This window comes from Bubalus bubalis, chromosome 16 (assembly GCF_019923935.1).
Source record: "Bubalus bubalis isolate 160015118507 breed Murrah chromosome 16, NDDB_SH_1, whole genome shotgun sequence".
NCBI lineage: Eukaryota > Metazoa > Chordata > Mammalia > Artiodactyla > Bovidae > Bubalus > Bubalus bubalis.
In genome coordinates this window covers 61171501-61196814 of record NC_059172.1, presented here as the reverse complement: position 1 = coordinate 61196814, position 25314 = coordinate 61171501, and the positions used below count along the sequence as shown (strand labels likewise).

The window sequence follows — 25314 nt, the reverse complement described above, 5'->3', positions numbered from 1 at the left end:
TGCTGTCTGGCATTTGCTTCAACAATTCAGTGTGTGTTTTCAAGAGCAATGGGGTGGGGGTGGGGATTGGGGGCACAGATGAAACAAGATTGGCTGTATGATCACAATTGCCGAAGACGGATGGTAGCTACCTAGGGGTTCACCACACTATTTTCTCTACTTTTATACATATTTTCTCTTTTTTGGAAGCTACTAAAAATTTCTGATTTGACTCTGTTTAAAAAAAATAAAAAGTCTAAATCCTTTTAATGATCTGCACAATCTTCACCCGCCACCCCCCCTCCAACCCCCATTACTTCTCTAAGCACCTTTCCTTCCCCTCTCTCCCTCACTCTCTGCTGTTTCTTCACCAGACACACTCCTCCCACCTTAGGGCTTTGCAAGGGCTGGTCTCTCTGCTCAGAGTTGTCTGCGCTCAGACATCCACATAGCTTGCCCACCTCCTCAGGGAGGCGTCCCCTAACCATCCTATTCAGAATGTCAGCTCTCTCCCCTTTCCTCCAGCTTTGGAAGGACAAAGGAATTCGGATTTATCACCCCGTGTTTATTTTTTCCACACATTTAAAATCTTCAAACGTATTACCTAATTTACTTATTTCTCTTTCAGTTCAGTTCAGTTCAGTCACTCAGTCGTGTCCGATTCCTTGGGACCCTATGGACTGCAGCACACCAGGCTTCCCTATCCATCACCAACTCCCAGAGCTTGCTCAAACTCATGTCCATTGAGTCAGTAATGCCATCCAACTATCTCGTCCTCTATCGTCCCTTCTCATTTCTTCAATCTTCCCCAGCATAAGGGTCTTTTCTAAGGAGTCAGTTCTTCCTATCAGGTGGCCAAAGTATTGGAGCTTCAGCTTCAGCATCAGTCCTTCCAATGAATATTCAGGACTGATTTCCTTTAGGATGGACTGGTTTGATCTCCTTGCAGGCCAAGGGACTCTCAACAGTCTTCTCCAACACCACAGTTCAAAAGCATCAATTCTCCGGTGTTCAGCTTTCTTTACGGTTCAACTCTCAATCCATACGAGACTACTGGAAAAACAATATCTTTGACTAGATGAACCTTTGTTGGCAAAGTAACGTCTCTGCTTTTTACATTCTGTCTAGGTTGGTCACAGCTTTTCTTCCAAGGAGCAAGAGTCTTTTACTTTCATGGTTGCAGTCACCATCTGCAGTGATTTTGGAGCCCAAGAAAATAAAGTCTGTCACTGTTTTCATTGTTTTCCCATCTATTTGCCATGAAGTAATGGGACCAGATGCCATGATCTTAGTTTTTTGAATGTTGAATTTTAAGCTAGCTTTTTCACTTTCATCAACAGGCTCTTTAGTTCCTCTTTACTTTCTGCCATAAGGGTGGTGTCATCTACATATCAGAGGTTATTGATATTTCTCCCAATCTTGATTCCAGCTTGTGCTTCATCCAGCCCAGCATTTCACATGATGTACTCTGCATATAAGTTAAATAAGCAGGGTGACAATATACAGCCTTGACGTACTCCTTTTCCTATTTGGAACCAGTCTGTTGTTTCATGTCCAGTTCTAACTGTTGCTTCCTGACCTGCATACAGATTTCTCAGAAGGCAGATAAGGTGATCTGGTATTCCCATCTCTTTAAGAATTTTCCACAGTTTGTTGTGATCTACATAGTCAAAGGCTTTGCTGTAATCAATGTTTTTCTGGAATTCTTCTGCTTTTTCTATGATCCAAAGGATGTTGGCAATTTGATCTCTGGTTCCTCTGCCTTTTCTAAACCCAGCTTGAACATCTGGAAGTTCTTGGTTCACGTACTGTTGAAGCCTGGCTTGGAGAATTTTGAGCATAACTTTGCTGGCGTGTGAGATGAGTGCAATTGTGCGGTAGTTTGAGCATTCTTTGGCATTACCTTTCTTACAGATTGGAATGAAAACTGACCTTTTCCAGTCCTGTGTCCACTGCTGAGTGGACTGTTTTCCAAATTTTCTGGCATATTGAATGCAGCGCTTTCACATCATCTTTTAGGATTTGAACTAGCTCAGCTGGAATTCTATCACCTCCACTAGCTTTGTTCATAGTGATGCTTCCTAAGGCATCACTATGAATAAATCTATCTCTTTAGCACTAGAATTGGAAACAGCAGAGAAACAGGGAATTTTTGTGGGTTTTTTTCTGAGGGGGTCATTGTTCGGTGACTTGAGTAATGCCTGCACCCAGTAAGTGTAGGGAGTTTTAGGACCACTTGTAAAGCTGAGGCTAGGGAGGGAGTTAGATGTCTTCGGCCCTGGTACTAGTGTCTTCTTCAATAGCATGTGTAGCTAAGACCTATCCACTCCCACCCCGCTCTCTCACACTACACAAGAAATCTGGGGCACTCTGATTCCTGAGGAGGAGTGCAGAACTTATACATAGCTCATCTGCATCATTGCCCTCCTCCCCAAACTCAAGGCAGAGATTTCATAACATGGTTTCAAGACATCTAAGGCTAGCTCCAGTTATATTATGTGACATCACAAACTTCTCAACCAAACTCTTCATGACAAGGAGAGGAATGTCTGTCTAAACCATATAATTGAAAAACTTCTCAAAACTGGGGCTTTGTAACTTTCAGGAAATTTTAGGCTTTAGCAAAAGGTCTATTTTTAGGAGGAAGTTGTCACAAAACCAAAACCCAATTTAAAAAGACTACTTTGTGCCATGACATTTTGTGTGTGCGGCAATTTTCAATAGCCTTATTCCTTCCTGCATTTACAGCTACCTCCCTTTGCTAGGAAGTCACTCCTGTACATGCCTTCATTTTTATATGGCATGAGCTAGCTATGGAACTTGGGCAAATTACTCCTTTGGGCCAGTTTTCTTATAACAAAAACATCCCCAGAGGATGCATGTGTACATCTCAGAACTTTCAGAAGATAGACTTAATTATAGGAAATCAAATAAATAATAGAATGCATGCATGCTCCCTCAGTCACATCTGACTCTTTGCGATCCCCTGGACCACAGCCCACCAGGCTCCTCTGTCCATGGGATTTTTCTAGGCAAGAATACTGGAGTGGGTTGCCATTTCCTCCTCCAGGGGATCTTCCTGACCCACAGATCAAACCTGCATCTCCTGCATTGCAGGCAGATTCTTTACCACTGAGCCACTAGGGAAGCCCACATCTTTTTTAAACAATGTTATTAATCAAAGAAAATACCTTCTGATCTATTCACAAGTGATTATTCAGTGGTATGTCATCATTCATAATACAGATGCATGTAGAGTCTGGACCACCTTGCTGCGCTGACCAAGGCCAGAAAGTAAGCCTGGAGTGGAATGGACAAGCTCCTGGGCCTCGGTTCCCACAGACCAGGCCTAGCTGCCTTGTGCTGCTCCTAGGCCTGAGCAGAGAGTGCCATCTGGAGGATCCCCATTTCAGAGAGAATCCAGTGCAAAAGTGACCATGCATGGGTCACCAACCATTCAGAATCCACACTGCAACAGAACCACTATTGAGTTACCTCGGGGGTTTGCCTTTTTAACAGAAACTCCATGTTACTAAAACCTTGGAGACCCTTTCTGGAATTTCATTTCCCTGTCATTGGTATAGTTCTGGGTGTAATCTGGGAAGAGCTTCTTCTCGTTGACCTACAGATACAAGAGTCAAGCCTCTTAAAGTTCCTTTACCCTCGGGACTTCCCTGGCAGTCCAGTGGTTAAGACTTTCCCTTTCAATGCAAGGGGTGTTGCAGGTTTGATTCCTGGTAGGGGAACTAAGATCCCACATGCCTCCTGGCCAAAAAAACCCCCAAAACGTAAAACAGAAGTTCAACACTGTAACAAGTTCAATAAAGACTTTGAAAATGGTCCACATCCAAAAAAAAAAAAATCTTAAAAAAAAAAATCCCCTTACTCCCATAATCCACACTCTTGCTAGAGGAAGAAGGTTCCCCTCCCAGTCCATCCTAGGTTCCCGGTCAGAATAGTTACCCCAAGGTCTCAGTGAGAGCTGCAAGACCCTACTCCCATGTTGCTCAGTCAGATGGCTCATCTCTGACCAGAACGAATATTCACTTAAACGCCAGTTGTTCATTGCCTTGGCAATTGGAGTCTGCCCGCTCTGTGTGCTATAATATACAGAGTATTCATCAGAGGAACAAATGCTGAGGGATGGAGTCTACCCAGCCTCAGAAGAATTGTGATGGTTTTTTGTGCTAATGGGGGGGAGGGAAGGGATGAGGAGCACACTATTCAGATATAAGAGATCCCACCCCTCAATTGCTACACCTGTCAAGCAACAGGAATAGCTTTTATGAACAAAAGAAATCTTCTATTGTGTGTTAACAGTCCTGTAATTCATGTATTTCAGTTCTGTCCTTAGCTCCCCATTCTTTCCATCGCTGAAAAAAAAAGAATGCTACCTCAAATTGTGTGGATTTTCAAAAACAGTTATTTTCTTCATCTGTGAAAACGGTCCCCTCTCCCTCTCTCAAGGAAGACAACTTCTTTGTTCTCAAAAAAAAACTAAAGTTGGTTCAGGCGTCTTTTTTCTGTGCGTTGTCATAATAGGGTATGTTGAGTATAAATAAACAGGTTGTCATTAACCACAGCTGAGTTCTCTGATTAAAAAAAACACCAGCCTTCTTTCTAATTCATTCTTCTATGACCTCTAAACAGGTAAAAGGAAAACTAAGCAACCAGAATGTCTAGCGGCTGAGCCCGAACTAAGAACAAGGGGAAGTGGGAATAATTGAAGGCAGTTTACTCTATGCATGCCGGGGACTGGGGGCTGAAGCCTGAAGAAGCAGGCCACTGCACTGAAATCTTTCTCCAGACGGCACTTTCTCCGAGGCGCACACACATGACACTCTTCTCCCTCTTTTCACAAGAGGAAATCATAGTTCTGCATAAAGAGATACAATCCAGAGTTCTACAGAGAATGACTTCAATCTAATATAAACTTCCAATGGCTGCAGATTTACAAACACAGAAAGTTGAGCTGTAGGATTAACCACGTTCACCAAATAAAGGATTAGGCTGTAGAACCGAGTTCGCGCCTCACAGCATGTACAGACCGAAGGCACGCTGCAATTTAAAACCTTTGCCATCTGATAGGTACAGAAACAGTGGAATTTGAGAAGACAAAAAAAAAAAAAAGAAGAAGAAGAAGAAAAGAAAATCCAATTAACAAAAGTAGAATTTAGTCTGGGAATTCCCTGGCAGTCCACAGGTTAGGACTCTGCACTTTCACTGCCTAAGGCCTGGGTTCAATCCATGGTCAGGGAACTAAGATCCTACGAGCCGTGCGCAAGGTCAGAAAGAAAAAAGCATTTAGTTGAAACAGCGAAAAGTGCCAAAAATTTATACTAAAAGAAAGTCTTAGGGGTCCTAGGAATGTTGAGAAATTTTCAGAGAGTATCATGAAGAAGGAAGATAAGTCCGTGATTCCTCTGTGAGGATCATAAATGTCAATAAAAAAAATGGCACAAAAGACAGGAAAACTTGATGGCCTCCTTTGTTAAGCTCCCTATTATTAAAGACACTCACCCATAGCTCTGAAAATCATTATTTATTGGAAAGAAAAATTAAAAGCAGTCTCTTTAATTCCCACGAGACCAAATATAGTTCCCTTGCCCTCCAAAATAAATCTCCCATCCCTCACAAATTCTTTATCCTGACTCTTGGAATGTCCTGGATTCCTTGATCCAAGGCCAGGGCTTATATTTTCAATGGATACAGTCCCCAGACCCTGGGAGCAACATGAAACAATGTCACCCTCGAGTTTCTTATCATGGGAGGGCGGCTGAAAAGTCAACAACTTGAGGTACTTTATTTGATATCTTAGCATACAGGCCAGGAGGTAAGGCGTTCTTGGGTGAAATCAAACTTCCACAACATATCAGTGATTCCAACAAGTCTTTAAAGGAGTGATGACGCCAAGAGGAATCCTCCTGGCCAAGGCATGGCCTTCCCAGGAAGATGAAGCTATTTAATCTTAGCAAGGGTGGCTGCTCTTCTTTCTGTGTTCTGGAACAAGGCACGGATTAAAGCTTTCACTTCACTGGAAGAGAATGCAGTTGCCAAGGGCCCTTTTCCATCTGCCCACCTGCAAAATAAAAAAATACAATTTCTATTTCCTATTAAGTATAAGCAAAGTTTTTAAATTGCTTACTTGATTCCAAACATGTATTTGTTTAACTCATTACTGACCAAGGGATTTTTGCAGAAACTACTGCCTGTGGCCGGTGATTTGTTATATAAATGATATTAATTCAATAATGTGTTAAAATGGAACTAAACAAGTTCTGGCATTTTCCCCCTTCTTTATGAGTCTACCACTCAGTATCTTTAACATCTTCTGCCTCTTGGCTGCATTTTGATATCAGCAGAGACAGATGAAGAGACCAAGTTAGAAAGATAAAAACTCTCCTCCCTTATTCTATACTCACTAAGCCCGTTTAAACTTGACAATTATGACCACATGCTCACAGGGTTATATAGAGAAATGGGATCTGTAACTACTTTAAAAAGCGAACCACAGGCAAGCACATTTTAACTGACAAAGAATAGGCACAAAAAAGAATACATAAAATCACAAACACAAAAAAAGTCAGTAGAATAAAGGGTAAAAAATATGAACAGCTCACAGACAGAAAGAACAAAAACTAATTGTTACCAGTGGGGAGAGGGAATTTAGAGGTAGGGGACTAAGAGGTACAAACTAATAAAATAAATTACAAGGATATATTGTACAACACAGGGAATATAGCCAATAATAACTATAAAGGGAGTATAACCTTTAAAAACTGAATCACCATATTGTGCACCTGTAACTTAATAATATTATGCATCAAAATGCTTTTTTCCACAAAAAAGCACAGATTTTTCAATATAAAAAAAAAGAATAGGCATTTTACAATGGAAAAAAAAAGATCACTAAAAAGATGCTCAATGTCATTAGAATTCAGGGAAATATAAACTGAAAGGACAATGAGCCATTTCACAGCAACTAGCCCAGGAAAAAATTTCAAGTCTGATAATACCAAATACTGGTGAAAATGTGAAACAACAGAATAAATAAACTATGAAATATGCAGCTATAAGATAAGTAACTCACAGGGATGTAACATACCCATAAGGAATATAATCAATATTGTAACAACTTTGGTGATGGATGGCAACTGCTATTCCTGTGGTGATCATTTCATTGCATAAAAATATCAAATCACTATGTTTTAAACATGAAAGCAATATAATATGTTAATTGTAACTCTTTTTAAAAAAACTATGACTATTACAGAATATGATACAGCAGTGCATATGAACTGTAGCTACACATACTTTCATGAATGAATTTTCTAATCAAAAGAAGCAAGTTATAGAAGATTCCATTAACAGGAAGTTCAAAAACAGGCAAGTCTAAAATTTATATTAGGGATATGTACGAATGTGGTAAAACTATAAAGAAAAGCAAGGAGATAACACAAAATTCAAGACAGTTACCTCTGGGGGAGGGGGGACCATTTGGGGAACAGCACATAAGGGTCTTCAAAGGTAATGATAATATTTTTCTTAAGTTGGGTAATAGGTATGCAAACATTTATTTTACTCTTTTTTTCTTTAGACCTGTGAATATGTTATATATACTGTACTCCTTCATAGGTATATTTTTTAATTTTTAAATGTTTAAACTACACACTGGAGATAGTTACTTTGGTAAAAAAATATATATATTTTCTCAATTAGTTTTTATCCTTATATCTACTGAAATCTCTGGGAGGAGAAACATCTTCCTAGTCAGAAGAAAAGAAGCTGAGATATATCAGTATTGTAACTGTTCTCAACAAAGAATTAATGATCATTCTTGGGCTGCAAGAGGGCTCTTTTAACAGCAGAAACAAAATTTCTCATCTGCTGCCCTCTGGAGTCTTATCTGAAGACATAACCCACCAAGGACTTGTAAATAACAGAGGAATCAACTGAAGTTTGTACTAAGTGCAGTTAGAGGTCTTCTGAGGTGATTTTTTTTTTCAAGCAAAACTCTCATTTACCTTGTTTAAGAATGAATAGTATTTGCTGGTAACAACTCAGACACATCGAGGACAGCTAGCTAGTCTAATATACTTGGGCATCTATAATAAACCAACCTAAATCAGCTAGACAAGTAGCTATAGAGATGGATATGGACCTTAACGCCTATTCAGTGCATTCTCTATGCAAGGTTATGTGTGCTTGTTAATCATACACCAAGACAATAATTAAAGCATCCATGGATATGCAACTAGCCAACATCTATCCTGTTTTGCACAGTATCAATGACCTTCACACACTCAATAGGATACAACAAAGCACGCAATTGCAGAGTATAGCAATGTTAACTGATGGTGCTGAGAGAAAACAACATCCACTGTATTTAAGAAAAGAGGAATCCTTTCTATGTGTGTGGTACTGAATCCCCGTAGAAAAACTGCTGCCCAATCAAACAATGGTTTGATGCTGACTATTCTTACAGGTAAAAGTCACTTCTCTACTAACATATCAAAATCGATCTTAAAATGTATCCCCTGTTGGTTAAAATGGGCAAGAATTTCCATCTAGGTGTCAGAAGGTTGTATTTCTTGTAAGTGCAAGTGGTACAAGATCATCTATCTGTAGAGCACGACAAAACAACATGCTCAAGACAAAAAATAACAGAAGCAAGAAGTCCTTACACTATCAAATATGAACAGTGGTTACGAGATCCGCACTACGACAGGCTGTGCAAAGGCCCCAGTTATGGCTACTTGATATGAAACCTTCCTGAGTAACATTAAGAAACAGAGAAAAGCACTGCCTTCAATGGCCCTAATATTCTTTTATAGTTGTGAAGACATAAATCAGTCCTACAGAAGGGTTTTACCCACCGATCCCCAATTTCTTGCAAACTGGCTTGTAGCATCATCATCAGTTCTTTGAATGGCATCCATTTTGACACATAGACTGGAACCTCTTCTTGGTATTTCTTATTCTCGTTTTCTTCAGACAGAGGTGCAAATACTTGAGGTCCTTCATCCACCACTGTTTTGCACAAGGAATACAATCTGTCAGCGTCTTCGGTAGAGATGTCCTGATTTTGCACAAAGGGAACACGACAGAACAGAATTGGACCAGTTTAGTGGTTAGAAAAAAGCAGATCTTTGGTGCAAGCTATTCAGGGGGTCAGTGGCAGCTAGATGTTTTCCAACCAATTTAGCAGATCTTACTGATCTCATCAGCTCTGACAATACTCCCCAAACTAGAATGACACGCAATAGGTTTCAACAGATTGTCGGTAATTTCATTTGCCTACATGAAAGAATCTGTTTCTCCAGTAGAAAATGGTACAGCGTGCTGGAAAGCAGAGAATCTTATTACAGGGGTTTAGCCAATCTATATTTTAGAGGAATCAGCTCGCAGAGTCCAGGCAACTTTCCTTCAGGACCACACATATAGTCCCAATGTCAACAGGGTGCTGGTAAAGTGGTGCCTGCACAAGGCTGCATTCTATCTTACTAAATTAGAGTTTTCGATCCACTTACTCATTAAGTATACAACTTCACACTCTGTATTTTGGGAGCACTGCCCCATTTCCAGGCTCCTCACTCATAATTTACACAGGTGCCAGGTGGTGTCAGCCGTATAATCCTACTTTCTTAGATAGGTATGAAGGACAGAGATTAGCAAGACTCCAGCAAAACAGAATTAAGACAAAAGTGAGAAAATAACAGTATAATGACTTAGACATGAAACACGAACAATTTCTTCTACCATCTGTGTTGACTAAAAATGAGGCATCAATATCATCTGGAAGAGCAGCTGCAGCTCAAGTCTGGAGAGGCATCTAGTGGCCCTTACCTCCAGGGCAGTGATCCTGCCAATAATCTCAGAGACCGCTGTGTTGAGTAAAGTCCCCATAGCCTTGCAATATATGTTCACCGGCAGAACATCCTGCCACACAACTCCAAGTCTCTTTAGCTGGTGCAGCACCTGTCAGAAAAACACAGATCTTTACATGGAACAGAAGTGGTTACAACTCTTTTCCTAGATTTACATTTACCGTTTCTGTGTGTGTGGAAGAAGAGGTGTTATACAAAAGTGATGTAAAGCCATTCAGAACACATGTTTCTCGAATATTTCACCCTAGTGATATCCTTGCTTGATGAAAAATACTTACCCTGTGGACGGAAAAACTGGAGTAAAAAGGTATGTCACTTAAGAGAGAGAAGCATTTTTTTTTAAGATGAAAGCTAGTATTTCAAACTTCTCAAAGTTCATGGGTTAAAACACTGGGTTGGTCAAAAAGCTCATCTGGGTTTTTTGCAACATCTTATGGGAAAACCCAAACAAACTTTTTGGCCAACCCAATACTTGCGATGGGAGACGTATTAGATAACTAGGCGCACTACTGGCTTGATGGGAAGACAGCTTCCTACTGACTTGGTGGGGCAGGGAAAAGCAAAGGAAAGGCCATCAATGTGACTAGAAAAGGTGGCCACATTTCCACAGGCAGTTGTGGGGAATCAACTGAGCTACCTGCCACGTACACTTTGCTCCTTAAAAACAAGCAGGAAGCATTTAAAGAAAGAGCACGAACTGCAGAGCTAACAACAGCTCCCCACCTGCCGCACCGCTTTACTTGCTGCAGAATAATTGTCCTCATCGTCCATGTTTGAAAAGTTTCTAGCACTTGATAACCTTTCCAGGAGTTCTCCTTTCTGTGCCCGCATCTGGGCCAGAAAACACTCTGTCCCTATGACGAGAAAAGAGAATAAAGAATTCTGAGTGTTGTTCAGTTACACACAGGGTGGAAGAGAAGAGACAAGAAGGAATCGAGTATATGTTTTTGCCTATTTGAAAACAACTGCTTGTTAGTTAACATAAGGTGGCCCTAAGGTTACGATTAATAAAAACACCACTTCTAATACATCAGCCAGTCCCTCTAAGCCCATCCTCAGAATAGTGAGCTTTTTTCAAAAGTCTATCCAGAATCAGATAAGAAAGACTACATATACAGTAGAAGCCACTGCTTATTTTTCTGATATATCTACACTACCTCAGGGGAAAGTCAGGAATTGAAAAGCTAAGTAAATGATACAGATTCTCTGCTTTTCCTAGGCTGTCATTATAGTAAACATACTGATATCCCATATTTCTTTTGATTTTTAATAATCAGAAGTAAAGCTAAGGGAGGTAGAATGGAAGGGAGCTGGTGTGAGGTTTTGCAAACGAATAAGCACTGACATTAGTGACTCTTACGAACAATGCTAACAGGACTGTCACACTACACCTCTTAGGACATGTCACTCTACTGACATAACTCTAATTTGGTGAATTCACCACATACCAGCAATGCAGTTTGGAACTCTAATGTACCACAGAATCATGTCATGAAAAATTAATGCTTTCAAAAGATTGCATTCACTTCATAAAGCTAAATAACTGGGAACACCTGCGAATTAAATGCCCCCTCTCTTCCAATATAGCTCAGGGACAACCATCTAATTTCAAACAGGTCTCATTTGTAAATTACACAGATACTAGTCTGACAAGCTGCATTATCAAAATGCTTTCCTACATTTAAGGCATCATTACCAAGTCTCCGGAAGCCAGGTACAAGGTCCACAAAAGTAGTAGTGCCATCGCACAGAATGGGGGCAAGACGCAATCTGAACTGATGCCCGAGGGTTAGCAAGTGGTGGGCAATATACATACAGTTGTTGTGGTGAATGGCAGCCAGCTGTGGCAGTTTTTGAAGGTTCTCCCTAGGTCAGGAGGAAGCGAAGGAAAAGAAAGAAATCACCTGTTACTGAAGTTGACTCGTCTAATGACTTTCAAGGTATTAATCATTGTCTACTGTATAAATGCTATACGTAACAAGATGTAAACTCATCGCTCCCACTCCCACGCAGTGAGTTTGTTCTGCCCGCATGAGACCTTATTCGATAAAACTAGCCCTGTGATTAACAAGAAAGAAAGAGCAAGGGGATGGATGTTTACCTGTGTCAACTCTTTGTACTAGAAACCTAGAATCGCTATACATAATTCCCATAAAATTTAACACTGGTAAGTCTGTGGAAATATAGGTTTGCTTCCTCTTTCTCCAAACTACTATTTCATTTATACAATGAAGCACTTAACTATTTTCCAGTTCACTAGTTTTCAAAGATGGCTGCAGATTAGAGTCATCTGAGAAAGTTTAAATATATATATGCTTAGACTTCACTCTCCAAACAGAACACAATCTCTGAGTGAAATCAGGGCATTTATATGTTTTAAAACCCCCCCAGGTGATTTTAAATTTTCCTAAAAGATTAAAAATCACTTTTTTCATTCGTCCACACCTATTAGTCTATTTGCCTAGCTTGGGAACAGAGCTTGTCTTAAACCTCTGCTACATATCCACTTGCAGTCATTCAATTAAAACTTCCTGGTTTTCAATTAAAACTTCCGTTCCATGTCAGGCTAGAATATACAAAGCTGGAAACTAACAACCTAAGACAGTTGTCCTCACTTTGGGCTACACATCGGAATCATCACAGGGCTTTAGAAAACAGAGATATCTGAGTCTTAAATCACACCTATACATCGAAATCTCTAGAATTAGGGCCCAAGCAAATATATATATTCTCAAAGGTCCATGAAAGAGTCTAAAATACTGCCAAAGCTGAGAACACCAATCTAGAACTAATTTAGGTTCTCAAAGTGTGGTCCCCTGGCAAGAAAATAGCATCATTACCTGGAAATCTGTTAAAAAGTCTAGGCTTTATCCCAACCCTGCTGCTAAAGCTTAAGTTCCAATACTTTGGCCACCTGATGTGCAGAGCCGATTCACTGGAAAAGACCCTGATGCTGGGAAAGATTGAGGGCAGGAGAAGGGTGTGGCAGATGAGACGGCTGGACAGCACCACTGACTCAATGGACATGAATTTGAACAAACTCTGGGAGACGGTGAAGGACCAGGAAGCCTGGTGTGCTGCAGTCCACGGGGTCTCAAAGAGTTGGACAAAACTTAACGATCAAACAACGTTACTGCAGCCCTACTGAATCAGATATCTGGGGCATGTAATCTGTATTTTAGCCAAGTTTCCTGGTGATTCTGAAACATACTAAAGTTTGTAAACCACTGGTCTAGCATAAAGTTCTCAAATCATACAAAGGGGGGAAACAACAAATCTAACTCCACCCCAGTGTGAAAAATGTTTCTAAGCACAAAAAGCCCTAAGCCAACTGTCTTTGAATCCCCAAGAACATGGCTATCAACTGACCTGAAGAGATTTTCTCTTTTCCTTTACCTAACTAAGAAGAAAGTGAAATAAAAGTTTTAAGCCACCGCAAAGAGAATACAAATAAAAATAATAAGTTTACAATAAATAAGTGGTCTTTTAGAACAAAATAACTGGGCCTACTTAAAAACATCTCAATTGTTCGAAAATCTATAAACATTAAACTGACCTTTTCTTTGAAACCAGAGTTCTTGACTTAAGGAATAGCTTTGCTGACATATTACTTAAAATATTTATAAAGTCATCCAAAACACTTTATTTGGATGATAGAGAGAACTCCTGGAGGCTTAAATATTAACTTATCAGATTAATATCAAAAGAAACTTTAAAAATCCAAGATGTGAGGTAAATACAGCCTAAGATCACTAAGAAGAGCAGCTGTGTGTGTGTGCTAAGTCACATGCAGTCTCTCCTAGAAGTGTTGATTCATGTCCTTGCGGTGGGGTGAGAAGCAGAAAAGGTGGAGGAAGATGGAGTAACTTCAGTTATGTCCAGCTCTCTGCAACCCTGTGGACTGCAGCCCACCAGGCTCCCCCGTCCCCGGCCTTCTCCAGGCCAGGACACTGGGGTGCAGTTGTCATGCCTCCTCCAGGGGGTCTTCCCGACTCAGGGATCAAACCAGCACCTCTTAAGTATCCTGAATTGGCAGGCAGGTTCTTTACCTGCCACCTGGTATTAAGTCTGCAAAGCTATGAATGCCAAGGAAAAAATGTGGGATGTTTACTAGATAGCAATATGGAGCGATGGATGACCTTTTTGTTTTGCAACCAAGTAAAGTGAGACAGTTTTGAAAATACCTACCATTGCTAATAGGATAAAAGTTCTCTTGAGTTTTCAAATCTGTCTTACCTACTATACTACAGATGAAATGGCAACCCACTCCAGTGTTCTTGCCTGGAGAATCCCGGGGACGGGGGAGCCTGGTGGGCTGCCGTCTATGGGGTCACGCAGAGGCAAACACGACTGAAGTGACTTAGCAGCAGGAGCAGCAGCACAGGACCCCTATTAATTGATTATTAAATGACTGATGTTCTTTAAACATGTATTGTAAATGGTTTATTGCACTTTATTGTGAGTTTTAGCAGCCAATTATCTTATGTGGGAATATAAAGTTACTGTTTTAACCTGACTCAAACATTTCAAGCCTACAATATTATACAGAAGTTAGACACAGTGGCACTTACTTGTGATATGTTGGTACAACATCATGGAACAAATGGAAGATATTCCTCACTGAGTAGAAAAGTTGAACAGCACTAAAAAGAAAACACAGTTTCAAGAGAAATGCGTAAGGATATAAAGGCAATGAGAAAAAAAATTCAAAGTCAGTGCACCTTAAGTGAGGTCCCCCACTAGGACTACAGCTGGAGAGACTAAGCTCAGTCCACAGCTGAGACTACAGCTGCCTTGGCCACTGCTGAGAACACCACTCCTCTGGATGGAATGAATTCTCAGCTAGGAGTTACCAACTGAACTGCAGGTCTGAAAACCTGGGCCCATTCACAGCATTAAGAACAGTGGCGTTCAGCCCAAAGCCTCTTTTCCATTTATCAATTTGTGTTCTGCCAGGACCCCGAGTATCCCTTCAGTAATGAATGAAGCTAAGCCTCAGCAAATGTCACCTGCTCACTGGCGCACTCTGCAAAGGGCAAGGCATCAATAAAGGCACTCACTGGTGCTGCCAGGGCCAGTCTGCCTTCAGCCTCCACCTTTTCTCCTTCTCACCCCAATGCAAGGACATGAATCAACATTTCTAGGAGAGAATCCAACCTCAAGATTTCTTGCCCTTTAAGTCTGGTCTTAGAACACATGAAGATTATTATTAAAAACCTCTCAGAGCAAATAAAAGGCTCATGGAGCTTACTTCTACATAAGACTAACTAAAACTATGTACCCTGAGTAAGTCACAGGAATTCCACCAATGACTATTAAAAATTAGTCATGGTTCACTATACCCCAAAACACTGTTAAAACTTGATGACTATGATACCTGACTAAATTATTACATTGTATTTTCATTGCATTGTTGCTGTTTGAAGTTCGATAATAGGAAAGTGGGTTGTTGTAATTGTGTTTTTGTTTGTCTTATTAAAACTAATTTTTTGGTGAGAAGGATGTCCGTAGACATTCAGTATACAAAAGTGTTGTTTGGTGGGACTTTCCTGGTGGTTCAGTGGCTAAGTCTCTGCACTCCCAATGCAGGGGAGGTGGGTGAGATCCTTGGTCAGAGAACCAGATCCCACAGTCCGAAACTAAGAGTTCGCATGCTGCAAGTAAAGACCCAACAGGCTGCAACTAAGACCTGGTGCAGCCAAATAAGTGAATTTAAAAATACACACACACACACACACACACACACATACACACATATATATAGTTTGGTATTATCTTATGAAAAACTGCCTTGCGTCCCTAACTTCTGCTTGAGTATATTTCAGGTGAATGCCATGTAAAAATGCCTGCATGCATACTCAGTCACTCAGTCATGTCCAACTCTTTGTGATGCCATGGACTGTAGTCTGCCAGGCTCCTCTGTCCACCAAAGTTTACAGGCAAAAATAGTGGAGTGGGTTGCCATTTCCTACTCCAGGGGATCTTCTAGACCCAGGGATCAAACCTGCATCTCCTGTGTCTCATGCATTGGTAAGTGGATTCTTTACCACTGGGCCACCTAGGAAGCCCTATTCACTCCTATATTTATTCTGCCAAGTGAAAGGGAAAGTCACTCAGTGTCCGACTCTTGTGACCCCATGCACTATATAGTCCATGGAATTCTCCAGGCCAGAATACTGGAGTGGGTAGCCTTTCCCTTCTCCAGGGGATCTTCCCAACCCAGGGATCAAACCCAGGTCTCCCACATTGCAGGTGGATTCTTTACCAGCTGAGCCAAAGGGAAGCTCTTATTCTGCCAAAAGAGTATATAATTCCCTTCACATGTATTACATTTTTCTTCCTCCTTATATTTAAAACCAGACGGACTTGTGAATATAATGATTCACTGAAGTCATGGAAGTATTTTAGTATGCATGTTCTTTCTGGAACAGAATAAAGGGGTTTGTTTATACATGGGGATTAAAACTTCAGAAGCCCCTTGGAAGATGCAATTTGATTAAGTCAAGCTCTAACTGAAACTGTTTTCCTATGAGAACATGAAATAAAAAACTGTGATACACAGATTCAAACTAAAGAGGCTTTGGAAAACCCACTCTACGATCAACTTGGGCTACAGCCTACCATCGTCTCCTCAGTCTGGTTCAGGAGTAGGGGAAGGAGCCTATTAAACAAAAAGAGATTCAAATATGGAAGTATGTGGGATCGAGTTTAGGTATCTTGAATATAATGCTGATTAGAAGAAATCTTCTGGAAAGGGAGAAATCAGAACTTTGGTGCATTTCATTCTTTTCCATCTGCCTCTGGCTGCCCAACAAACTATTACTGCTTAAAATTAGTATTTAAAATAGAAATTAATTAGGAACTAGATTTCAAAAGGTAAAATGAATGTTAGGCTAAAGAGCCAGAGCATGCTGAAGCAGATGGTACAACTACCACTATGACCACCACCACCAATACTAATTAACATCTGAGTATTAATTACTTCCCAGGGAGCATTCTATGTTCTTCATAAGAGCTTTCTCATGTAATACCATTCAAGTCAAATAAAAAGTTAAAAGTAAAAAATTAAAGAGCTTTTTGTTAACAAGTGATTAACAATTTTTAATGTCAAATCCAGTTGTCCATCCTCATATATGATTTTATTTCTCATACTTTGCTGTAAGACAATATGTTGTTATAAGTAAAAGTTAATTACCAATACATACCTGTGTGCTATACTGATTCTTCAGGGAAAAAAATATTAACTAATAGGGTAAGAAAACCCAAAGAATTCCAGTTAATTTTCTTAATAAATGTCTAGTTTAGATACACATTTAACCAAGTCATTGCCATTTTCAGATAACTCAGAACTCATACCATTGATCACTGCTGGTTGTTGCCTCCAGTAAAGTCTGATAGGCAAGTTCCATTAACTTCTTCACAGATTCACTGATGCGACATGTGGGCAAAGAAAAGGAATGTTGGTCCAATGTATTCTCAGGCTCTAAATTCGCCACTTCATTGTACTGAGCGGTGGACGCTTTCTGTACTTGTAGCTGGTCGTCCTCATCAGGACGAAGTAAGTCTGGCACACTTATCTTAGAAGCAGGAGTGATCTAAGAGTCAAACACAGAAAATGCATTGTCCTCAGAATAATCCAGATGCATGCAGATGGTGAGGAATGAGATACTGACCGCTTCCATCACAATTAAGCTGTGGATCCACAGAATAATTACAAGATATGAGTGAACATGGCAGTTCTTTAATGACTGCTCAACCTTGGGTGAAAGGATGTCATAAGGAATAAGCAATACCCTTTACTGGGCCATTCTTTTCACTCTGTGCATTCTTACTCTGGGTGGAAAACAACAAAGCTGTGAAACTGACCCAAGATTTTAGGTAAATGAAAGGACCTTCAAAAAATCCTCTTTCTCAGATTAGACTGTTGGATTAACGCACACCAGTATGACTTTGTGTTCCACTGTCATTAAGTTATTTCCCAACAGAAACATGTCTCGGCTTAGCCAAAGAAACAACACATTCAAGCTAGCTTATGCTGCTCTTAAAAACAAAATTCCAAACAAAATCCAAAAACGTTCCCTCCATTTACACTGAATGAGAATTCCCAGATTTGGTGAAAATAAAGAGAAGAACGGGGCTTCCCTGGTGGCTCAGCAGTAAAGAATATGGCCTGCAATGCAGGAGGCAGTGGTTTGATTCCTGGGCTGCGAGGACCCCCTGGAGGAGGGCATGGGAACCCACTCCAGTATTCCTGCCTGGAGAATCCCATGGACAAAGAAGGCTCCACAAGGTTGCAAAGAGTCAGACACGACTAAAGCGCGTGAGCACACACACACAAAGGGAAGAATACTAGGCCTCTAGTCTGGAAACATCAGTGATATTTTCTACCCTAACTTTAAACAAAGTCATTTAACCTCTCTTGATCTCAATTTTCTCATTGCAATATGAAGAAATTGCACTAAAATAATGTGCCAGGGTCCAGCCCCGGCTGATCCAGGGTATTCAAAGGGGAGATGGCATCGGCGAGGATCAGGATACAATAGCTAAATTAGATATTAATTAGAGATATAAAGAGTAATAGAATGAGGATAGCTCAGTAGCAAAATTCAGTGGAGAAAAGAGGCTGAGTAGCTTGGTTTACACGGGAGACCAATAAAACTTCAAGACAAGAAGTATGCACCACTTACGTAGGCCGCAGGCGTCCTTCCGTTCTCCCGAAGGAGAGGAGACACTGAGGCCTCCCCGGTTGGATCTTAGAAGCCCAGGCATAATTAGTAAGCATGGCGGGTTCCGTGCTCCAGATGGAGACTCAGCCAGAGTTTGAGAGAGAGACATGGGGAGACTAGTATTTCGAGGAACTGATCCCAATTCTTTATTTTCCAGGGTCTGTTTTTATACACTGAGATGTTATACAAAAGTCACACGGGGACAGCAGTCCTGACTTTTATTAAAGTCAGGTGCTTCACAGAAATGTATACAGAGGTCTTAGGGGTGTTACATCATCTTCTGGCCAGGGGGGCCTGCTGACAATTTATGACCCTCTCCTTGTGACAGCGGTCAGTCAACACTTATTTCTCCAGGGGTGATTATTCTTAAAACAGACGCCACTCAAATAAAGTTACATTCCTATAGGGTGAGGGTGTAGTGGGTTTTAGTTAAGGAAAGAATTTACTTGGCCTAAGGTCTAATGTGATTTATATCAAAGGTTAATACTTATTTCTTCTATATATTCATTAATGTGTATAAGGGCGGGGGATGTGGAGACTTAGCAGTAAACCTTGGCTCAACAAATGAAAAACCCTTCACCAATACAATTTCTAATCAGCCCACTATACTTATACTAATCATTTTCTAACTTCTCTAAAGAACCTGTTTTTAGAAGGTTTAAAGCATCTCGTGCCTCTCACGGTTGCGAGGCTGTGAGCAATCACATGTGGCCGGACAAGCCTGTCAGGCAGGCTCGAGAACCTTCAGAGGAGTTTGTAGGTTGAAACACTCCTATCACGCCCAGGAATTATTATTAACTGGAGCTCTAAGTTAACTTCTTCTCCAAAAGAGGTGGTGGGGGACAGCCCCCCATAAAGTCAGAGGTGTAGGTGAGAGCACAAAGTAGTAAAGTAGGCAGGCTCTGGTTATGGGGGTAGATGCTAGAGAATTCCAGGGGGACTCCTGAGGCTCGATCCCGCCTTTGTGTATGTCGAGCCTCCTTCCTCATGACCTTTGCCATGGGTGGAGTGCCTCACGCCGGCCCCCAACAATAATGGTTTTCAAATCTCGATTCTCAAAGATGCCTCATGAGCCAAAAAAACGTTGGGGGGAGATTACGCAGGTGGAAGCGGCAGGTTCCTACCTCAAGAAGAGCTGTTCTGCTCAGCACATACTGGACCTCTACAGAAAATTTCTGATAGAAAAAGTTTTTTTCAAGTGTTAAAAAAACATTAAAGTCATCAGACTTGCCATCTATATATAAAGTTTGTATAATAACATCTATTTTGTGGGGCTGTTAAAACGTTTCAATGAGAATACAAATATCACAACCAGGGGAGGTGCCACTGGCATCGAGTGGGTAGAGGCTAGCGATGCTACTGAACATCCTTCAGGACAGGCCCCAGAGCAAAGAATTATCTGGTCCCAAATGTCAACGGTGGCATTGCTGAGAAACTCTGATCTAGAGGAAGTGCCATCATTAGGATCCAGATATTTGGGAGGAAAATAGTCTTACAGAATGTCAGAACTAGTTGAATAGGGAGCTCAGAGATTATCTAGTTCAATTCTGTCATGTTACATAAAAGGAAACTGAGGTCTAACAAGGCTGAAAGATTTAGCCCAGAGTCACAAAGCAACCTAGTAACAATCTCATTTATAACAAGGGTTAGGACAGAGCTCTTGGGATATATAGTAATTCGTTCACCAAATATTTACTGAGCACTAAGTACACAGTAGTGGGCACCAGGTACATTCTTGATGCTAGAGGTACAACAAGTAAACAAAACACCAAAGAACAAAACACACTGGAAAAGAGAAACCACCCCTCCCCACATAGAGCATGTTTTCTAGCAGGGAAAAACAGTAATTCAGACAAAATATTTATTGACAATAAGTAAAATAACATGAAATGAAAGTCACTCAGTCATGTCCAACTGACTCTTTGGGACCCCTCGGACTATACAGTCCATGGAATTCTCCAGGCCAGAATACTGGAGTGCGTAGCCTTTTCCTGCTCCAGGGGATCTTCCCAACCCAGGGATCAAACCCAGGTCTCCCACATTACAGGTGGATTCGTTACCAGCTGAGCCACAGGAGAAGCCCAAGAATACTGGAGTGGGTAGCCTATCCCTTCTCTAGAGAATCTTCCCAACCCAGGAATCGAACCTGAGTCTCCTGCATTGCAGGCAGATTCTTTACCAAATGAGCTATCAGGGAAGAAAATCAAAGCAAAGTACAAGAAATAGGGGGAGGCTTCCCTGATGGCTCAGATAGTAAAGAATCTGCCCACAACATGGGAGACCCTGGTTCAATCCCTCGGTCAGGAAGATCACTTGGAGAAGGGAATGGCTACCCAATCCAGTATTCCTGTCTGAAGAATTCCATGGACAGAGGAGCCCCGCGGGCTAGAGTTTATGGGGTCACAAAGAGTCAGATACAACTGAGTGACTCTCAGTGGTAAAGAATCTGCCTGCCAATGCAGGAGACACGGGTTCGATCCCTGATCCACAAAGATCCCACATGCTGCACAGCAACTAACCCTATGCACCACAAGTATTGAGTCTGGACTCTAGAGCCTGGGATCCATAACTACTGAAGCCTGCAGGCCTAGAGCCTATGGTCTGAAACAACAGAAGCCACTGCAATGAGAAGCCCACACACTATACCTAGAGAGCAGTCCCCACTCACTGCAACCAGAGAAAAGCCCACACAGCAAAGACCTAGCACAGCCAAAAATAAAAATAAATATATAAATAATTTAAAAAAAAAGAAATGGGGGAGGTTACAATTTTAACAGTAGTCAGGTAACTTCCCTGGTGGTCCAGTGGTTAAGACTGTGCTTCCAACACAAGGGTGGGGCGTGTGTTTGATCCCTGGCTGGGGAACTAAGATCCTACATGCTGAGCAGTGCAGCCAAGGAAATATTTTTAAAAATAATGAAGTTTTTTAAAAAAGTAAAATAGTGATCAGGAAAGAGAGTACGTCTATAGCAATATTCTAAGCAGAGGGGGAAAGAGGTTTCAGAGTTCTGTAGCCAAGCTGTCCTGGCAAGTGAAGAGAGTGACTGAAGAAGAATGCCGTAGGAGATGCAGTCAGAGCAGCAACAGGGGACACATCACCCAGGGCCTTGCAGGCCACGGTAAGCCGACTGGGTCCTTCTCTGAATGAGACAGGAAGCCACTGGGCTTTGTGCATGAGAGTGACATAACTGACTTTCATGTAAAAACCCTGCAGCCCAGTTCCCAGTACTGAGTGCATTTCAGTTCCCCTCACATCCCCAGATTACACCAAAATGTGTTAATATCTGTGGAGCTCAAATGGCTAATTAAATATTTTACTGAAGTGGACACTACAACAGGGTAACCCCAGGAGAAAGGGGCATGCAGAAAGCACAGAGGGGAGAGGAGCATGGTCCTCTCAGTGGTCACAGAAAAGCGGCCGAGGAATTTTCTAAGGGATTAGTTTAGTCTATGTCGTCTTTTAATCTAAATAACACTTATATTTGCTAAATATTATTTTATATATGCAAGTTATTTTTAAAAAAACAGAAAAAATAAACAGAATTATCTAAGGTCAAAGGAGTAAATTACTCTCAATGCAAATTATAATTTGTCCATGGATTTTACAGATAATTGTTTATACCATCAAAGATCGTATCTTTTTGTTTCCTTTTATCAACTTCAAAACTAGCACCTCTATTAGCCTAAGCAATGAAGTCAACATTTTCACAACAGGATATAATCTCTGGATATAACAGTACCTGTCACAAAATTGCATACTAAAAATTCAAGTGATAAAGTCAAGAAAACTATAGGTCGATATACTCTATGATTTCAACAACAGTAATCCATTAAATTTATGTACACTTTTTCAATTTATACAACGCTTTTATGTGTGTGATCTTATCTGGATCCCACAATACCCTATGAAAGAGGTAGATCTTAGGACCCCTTTCAAAATGAGAAAACTAATGTTTAAGAAAATTAACAACTCACCTCAATGACCTCAGCAAATGTCACGTGCTCTTCCACTCTACCACAATCATCTCAAAAATCAGCTGCTTCCTAACTCAATGTAATAAACTATAACCATCCCCCCCATACCTTCACAGTGTTGTGAATTTCAGAGGTCATTAGGTTTCTAGCCGCCACGATCACATCCTGACACTTCTTGTTAGCAAAATGAGAATTGATATTACGGGCATATTTCAGCAAATCAGTAGTATCTCCTTTTAAAAACTTCATCTCCTTTAAGGCATTTTCAAATTCTTCAGTGGATTGTATGATCTAAGAAAGAAATGCAAGGAAAAGAAAGAAAGTAAAGAATTATATACATATATTCCTTTTCAATATTAAAATTTCAAACCCAATGTACAGAAAAGAATAAGGAGCAGATGGTTAAGTTTTAGAACACACCATCCACTACTAGGCAGAAAATATTACACATTTAAATTCATCAGGAAGAGCATCTTCATTAGGAGTTTCTGTCTCTGCTTAGTAACAGTGCAACACATTTTTTAGTAAATATACAGTAATCCCCCTCCCTTATCCTCAGTTTCAGTTGCCCACAGTCAGCTATGGTCTGAAAATACTAAATGAAAAACTCCAGAAACAAACAATTCCTAAGTTTTAAATTGTGCGCTGTTCTAAGTAGCGTGATGAAATATCGCCCTGTCCTGCTGTGTTTTACCCACAGGATATGAATCATCCTTTTGTACGGCATATCTGTGTTATATACACTACCTGCCCATTAGTATAGAAAAAACACTTCACATACATCTACAGTTCAATACTAACCACAGGTTCACGTCTTCACGGAGGGTCTTAGAACATACCCCAAACATAAGAGGGGGACTTCTGTACTTATTTTAGTGTTTGAGGAAACACTAGAAAGAAGCCAAAAAGTAAAGTATCACCTAGTAGCTACTAGACCTGATACAAATATAAAAACAATTGTTTTTCAAAAGTACCTAATGAAAACATATTAATACTGAATAAGAAAGCATACTTCCCAATCAAAAGGCAGCAAGCCAGAAGAGAAATGAAGTTATACGGAATTTGCATCCACACCTTACGAATAATTTTCTTAAAGAACAAACGATCTCTAAGATAAACAAAGGACAGTGACAAGACCCTGTGGTCTCCCCAAACCTTCGGTGACACCTCGGCTCTTACCTCTTCATACTGCTGTAACTTGCTGCTATTTGTCGGAATAGAATACACCAAACAATCTTTAATAAGGCACTCAGATAGGTCCTCCCAGATCATGTCACCAAGCATCTCAGCCAATGTGATCTTAGATGTCTTTAAATTTTCTAGGTCAGCATCAAGAGGTAAATCTGAAATCAAAAGAAAAAGTTTTAAACAAGAAGCTATTCACACTCCAGATATATTCTCAAATTCCCAACTTTTCTAGAACGCTTCAATTTTAAGATGACAGGGAAGAAAACAGCACAAGTAATTCTACCCTACTTCAACTAACTATGTGGGAAAATCATGACACACAATTATTATTGCATTTTCACTGCTCAGATGAATCATCTGCAGTATAAGACTGCCTGCCTGTTCTCTGTAACAATTAGGTAGTAAGCTATCTACATTATAATCCTCCACTGCTAATCTATGAATCTGATTATATGACAAGCACTCAGAAGTTCTGCACACCAAGTTGAAACTAGTTTAGAATAAAATCCCATTTCTCCAATAATAAATAAACATACTTTTTCATCTCTGCAAAGGATCAGAGTGTTTATTCTAAGCAAAATATCAATAAATAAAATGGCAACCCACTCCAGTGTTCCTGCCTGGAGAATCCCAGGGACGGCAGAGCCTGGTGGGCTGCCATCTATGCGGTCGCACAGAGTCGGACACGACTGAAGCGACTTAGCAGCAGCAGCATCATGTAATATCTAATCTGTCAAACAGAATACTTCAGTATATCTTCCACGGTATATTTTATGGTGGCTTTTTCTAACACATTTTGAGGAAGTTAATTAATTAACTGCTTCCCTTGTGGCTCAGCTGGTAAAGAATTCACCTGCAATGTGGAAGACCTGGGTTCAATCCCTGGGTTGGGAAGACCCCCTGGAGAAGGGAAAGGCTACCCACTCCAGTATTCTGGCCTGGAGAATTCCAGGGACCGTATAGGCCATGGAGTCGCAAAGAACTGGGCACGACTGTACGACTTTCATTATTAATTAACTAAATAGTATAAGAGAACCTTAAAAGAAAGTGACCATACTACCTCAAAGCCTTGAGCTATCTTATAATATCACACGTCTAGGCCTGCACTGTTTGATATGATGGCAATCAGACACATTTTGGCACTGAGCACATGACATGGGGCTAGTGTGACTGACGAACTCAATTTTTTTTAATTTTAAGTAATTTCAAAAACTGGAAGCAAAGGTGTGCGGTTATAATGAGTAGCATAAGGGAGCCTTGTGGTGATAGGCTGGTTTTGTAGCTCGATCGTAGTGGTAGCTACATGAATCTACACAGGTCATAAAATTGCACAGAACTATTCACACACACAAATGAGTGCAAGGAAAACTGGAGAAATCTGAATAAGCTCTGTGAATCGCACAACAGTCCATTTCCTGGTTTTGATCCTATACTATGGTTACACAAGATGCTAACATTGGGGAAAACTGGGTGAAGGGTATATGGGATCTCTATACATTTTTTGAACAAAAATTTTAAACTCAAAAAAAACAAAAAAAAAAAACAAAGGAAGTAGTGTA

The 25314-nt window shown here is 40.6% G+C and overlaps 1 protein-coding gene across 1 annotated transcript in view; it reads right to left on the bottom strand.

Annotated features, from left to right (window-relative positions):
- Positions 1-5506: 5506 nt before the first annotated feature.
- ZW10 (zw10 kinetochore protein) overlaps positions 5507-25314 on the bottom strand; it is a 36567-nt gene continuing 16759 nt past the window's right edge. Inside the window, exons 8-16 of the mRNA XM_045162997.1 lie at positions 23747-23910; positions 22676-22858; positions 17223-17461; positions 14438-14509; positions 11563-11732; positions 10590-10720; positions 9826-9957; positions 8856-9058; positions 5507-6058 (exon numbers count right to left, since the gene is read on the bottom strand). Of these exons, the coding sequence (XP_045018932.1) occupies positions 5938-6058; positions 8856-9058; positions 9826-9957; positions 10590-10720; positions 11563-11732; positions 14438-14509; positions 17223-17461; positions 22676-22858; positions 23747-23910 (1415 nt within the window). The 3' untranslated portion in view covers positions 5507-5937. The remainder of the gene's footprint in view (positions 6059-8855; positions 9059-9825; positions 9958-10589; positions 10721-11562; positions 11733-14437; positions 14510-17222; positions 17462-22675; positions 22859-23746; positions 23911-25314) is intronic.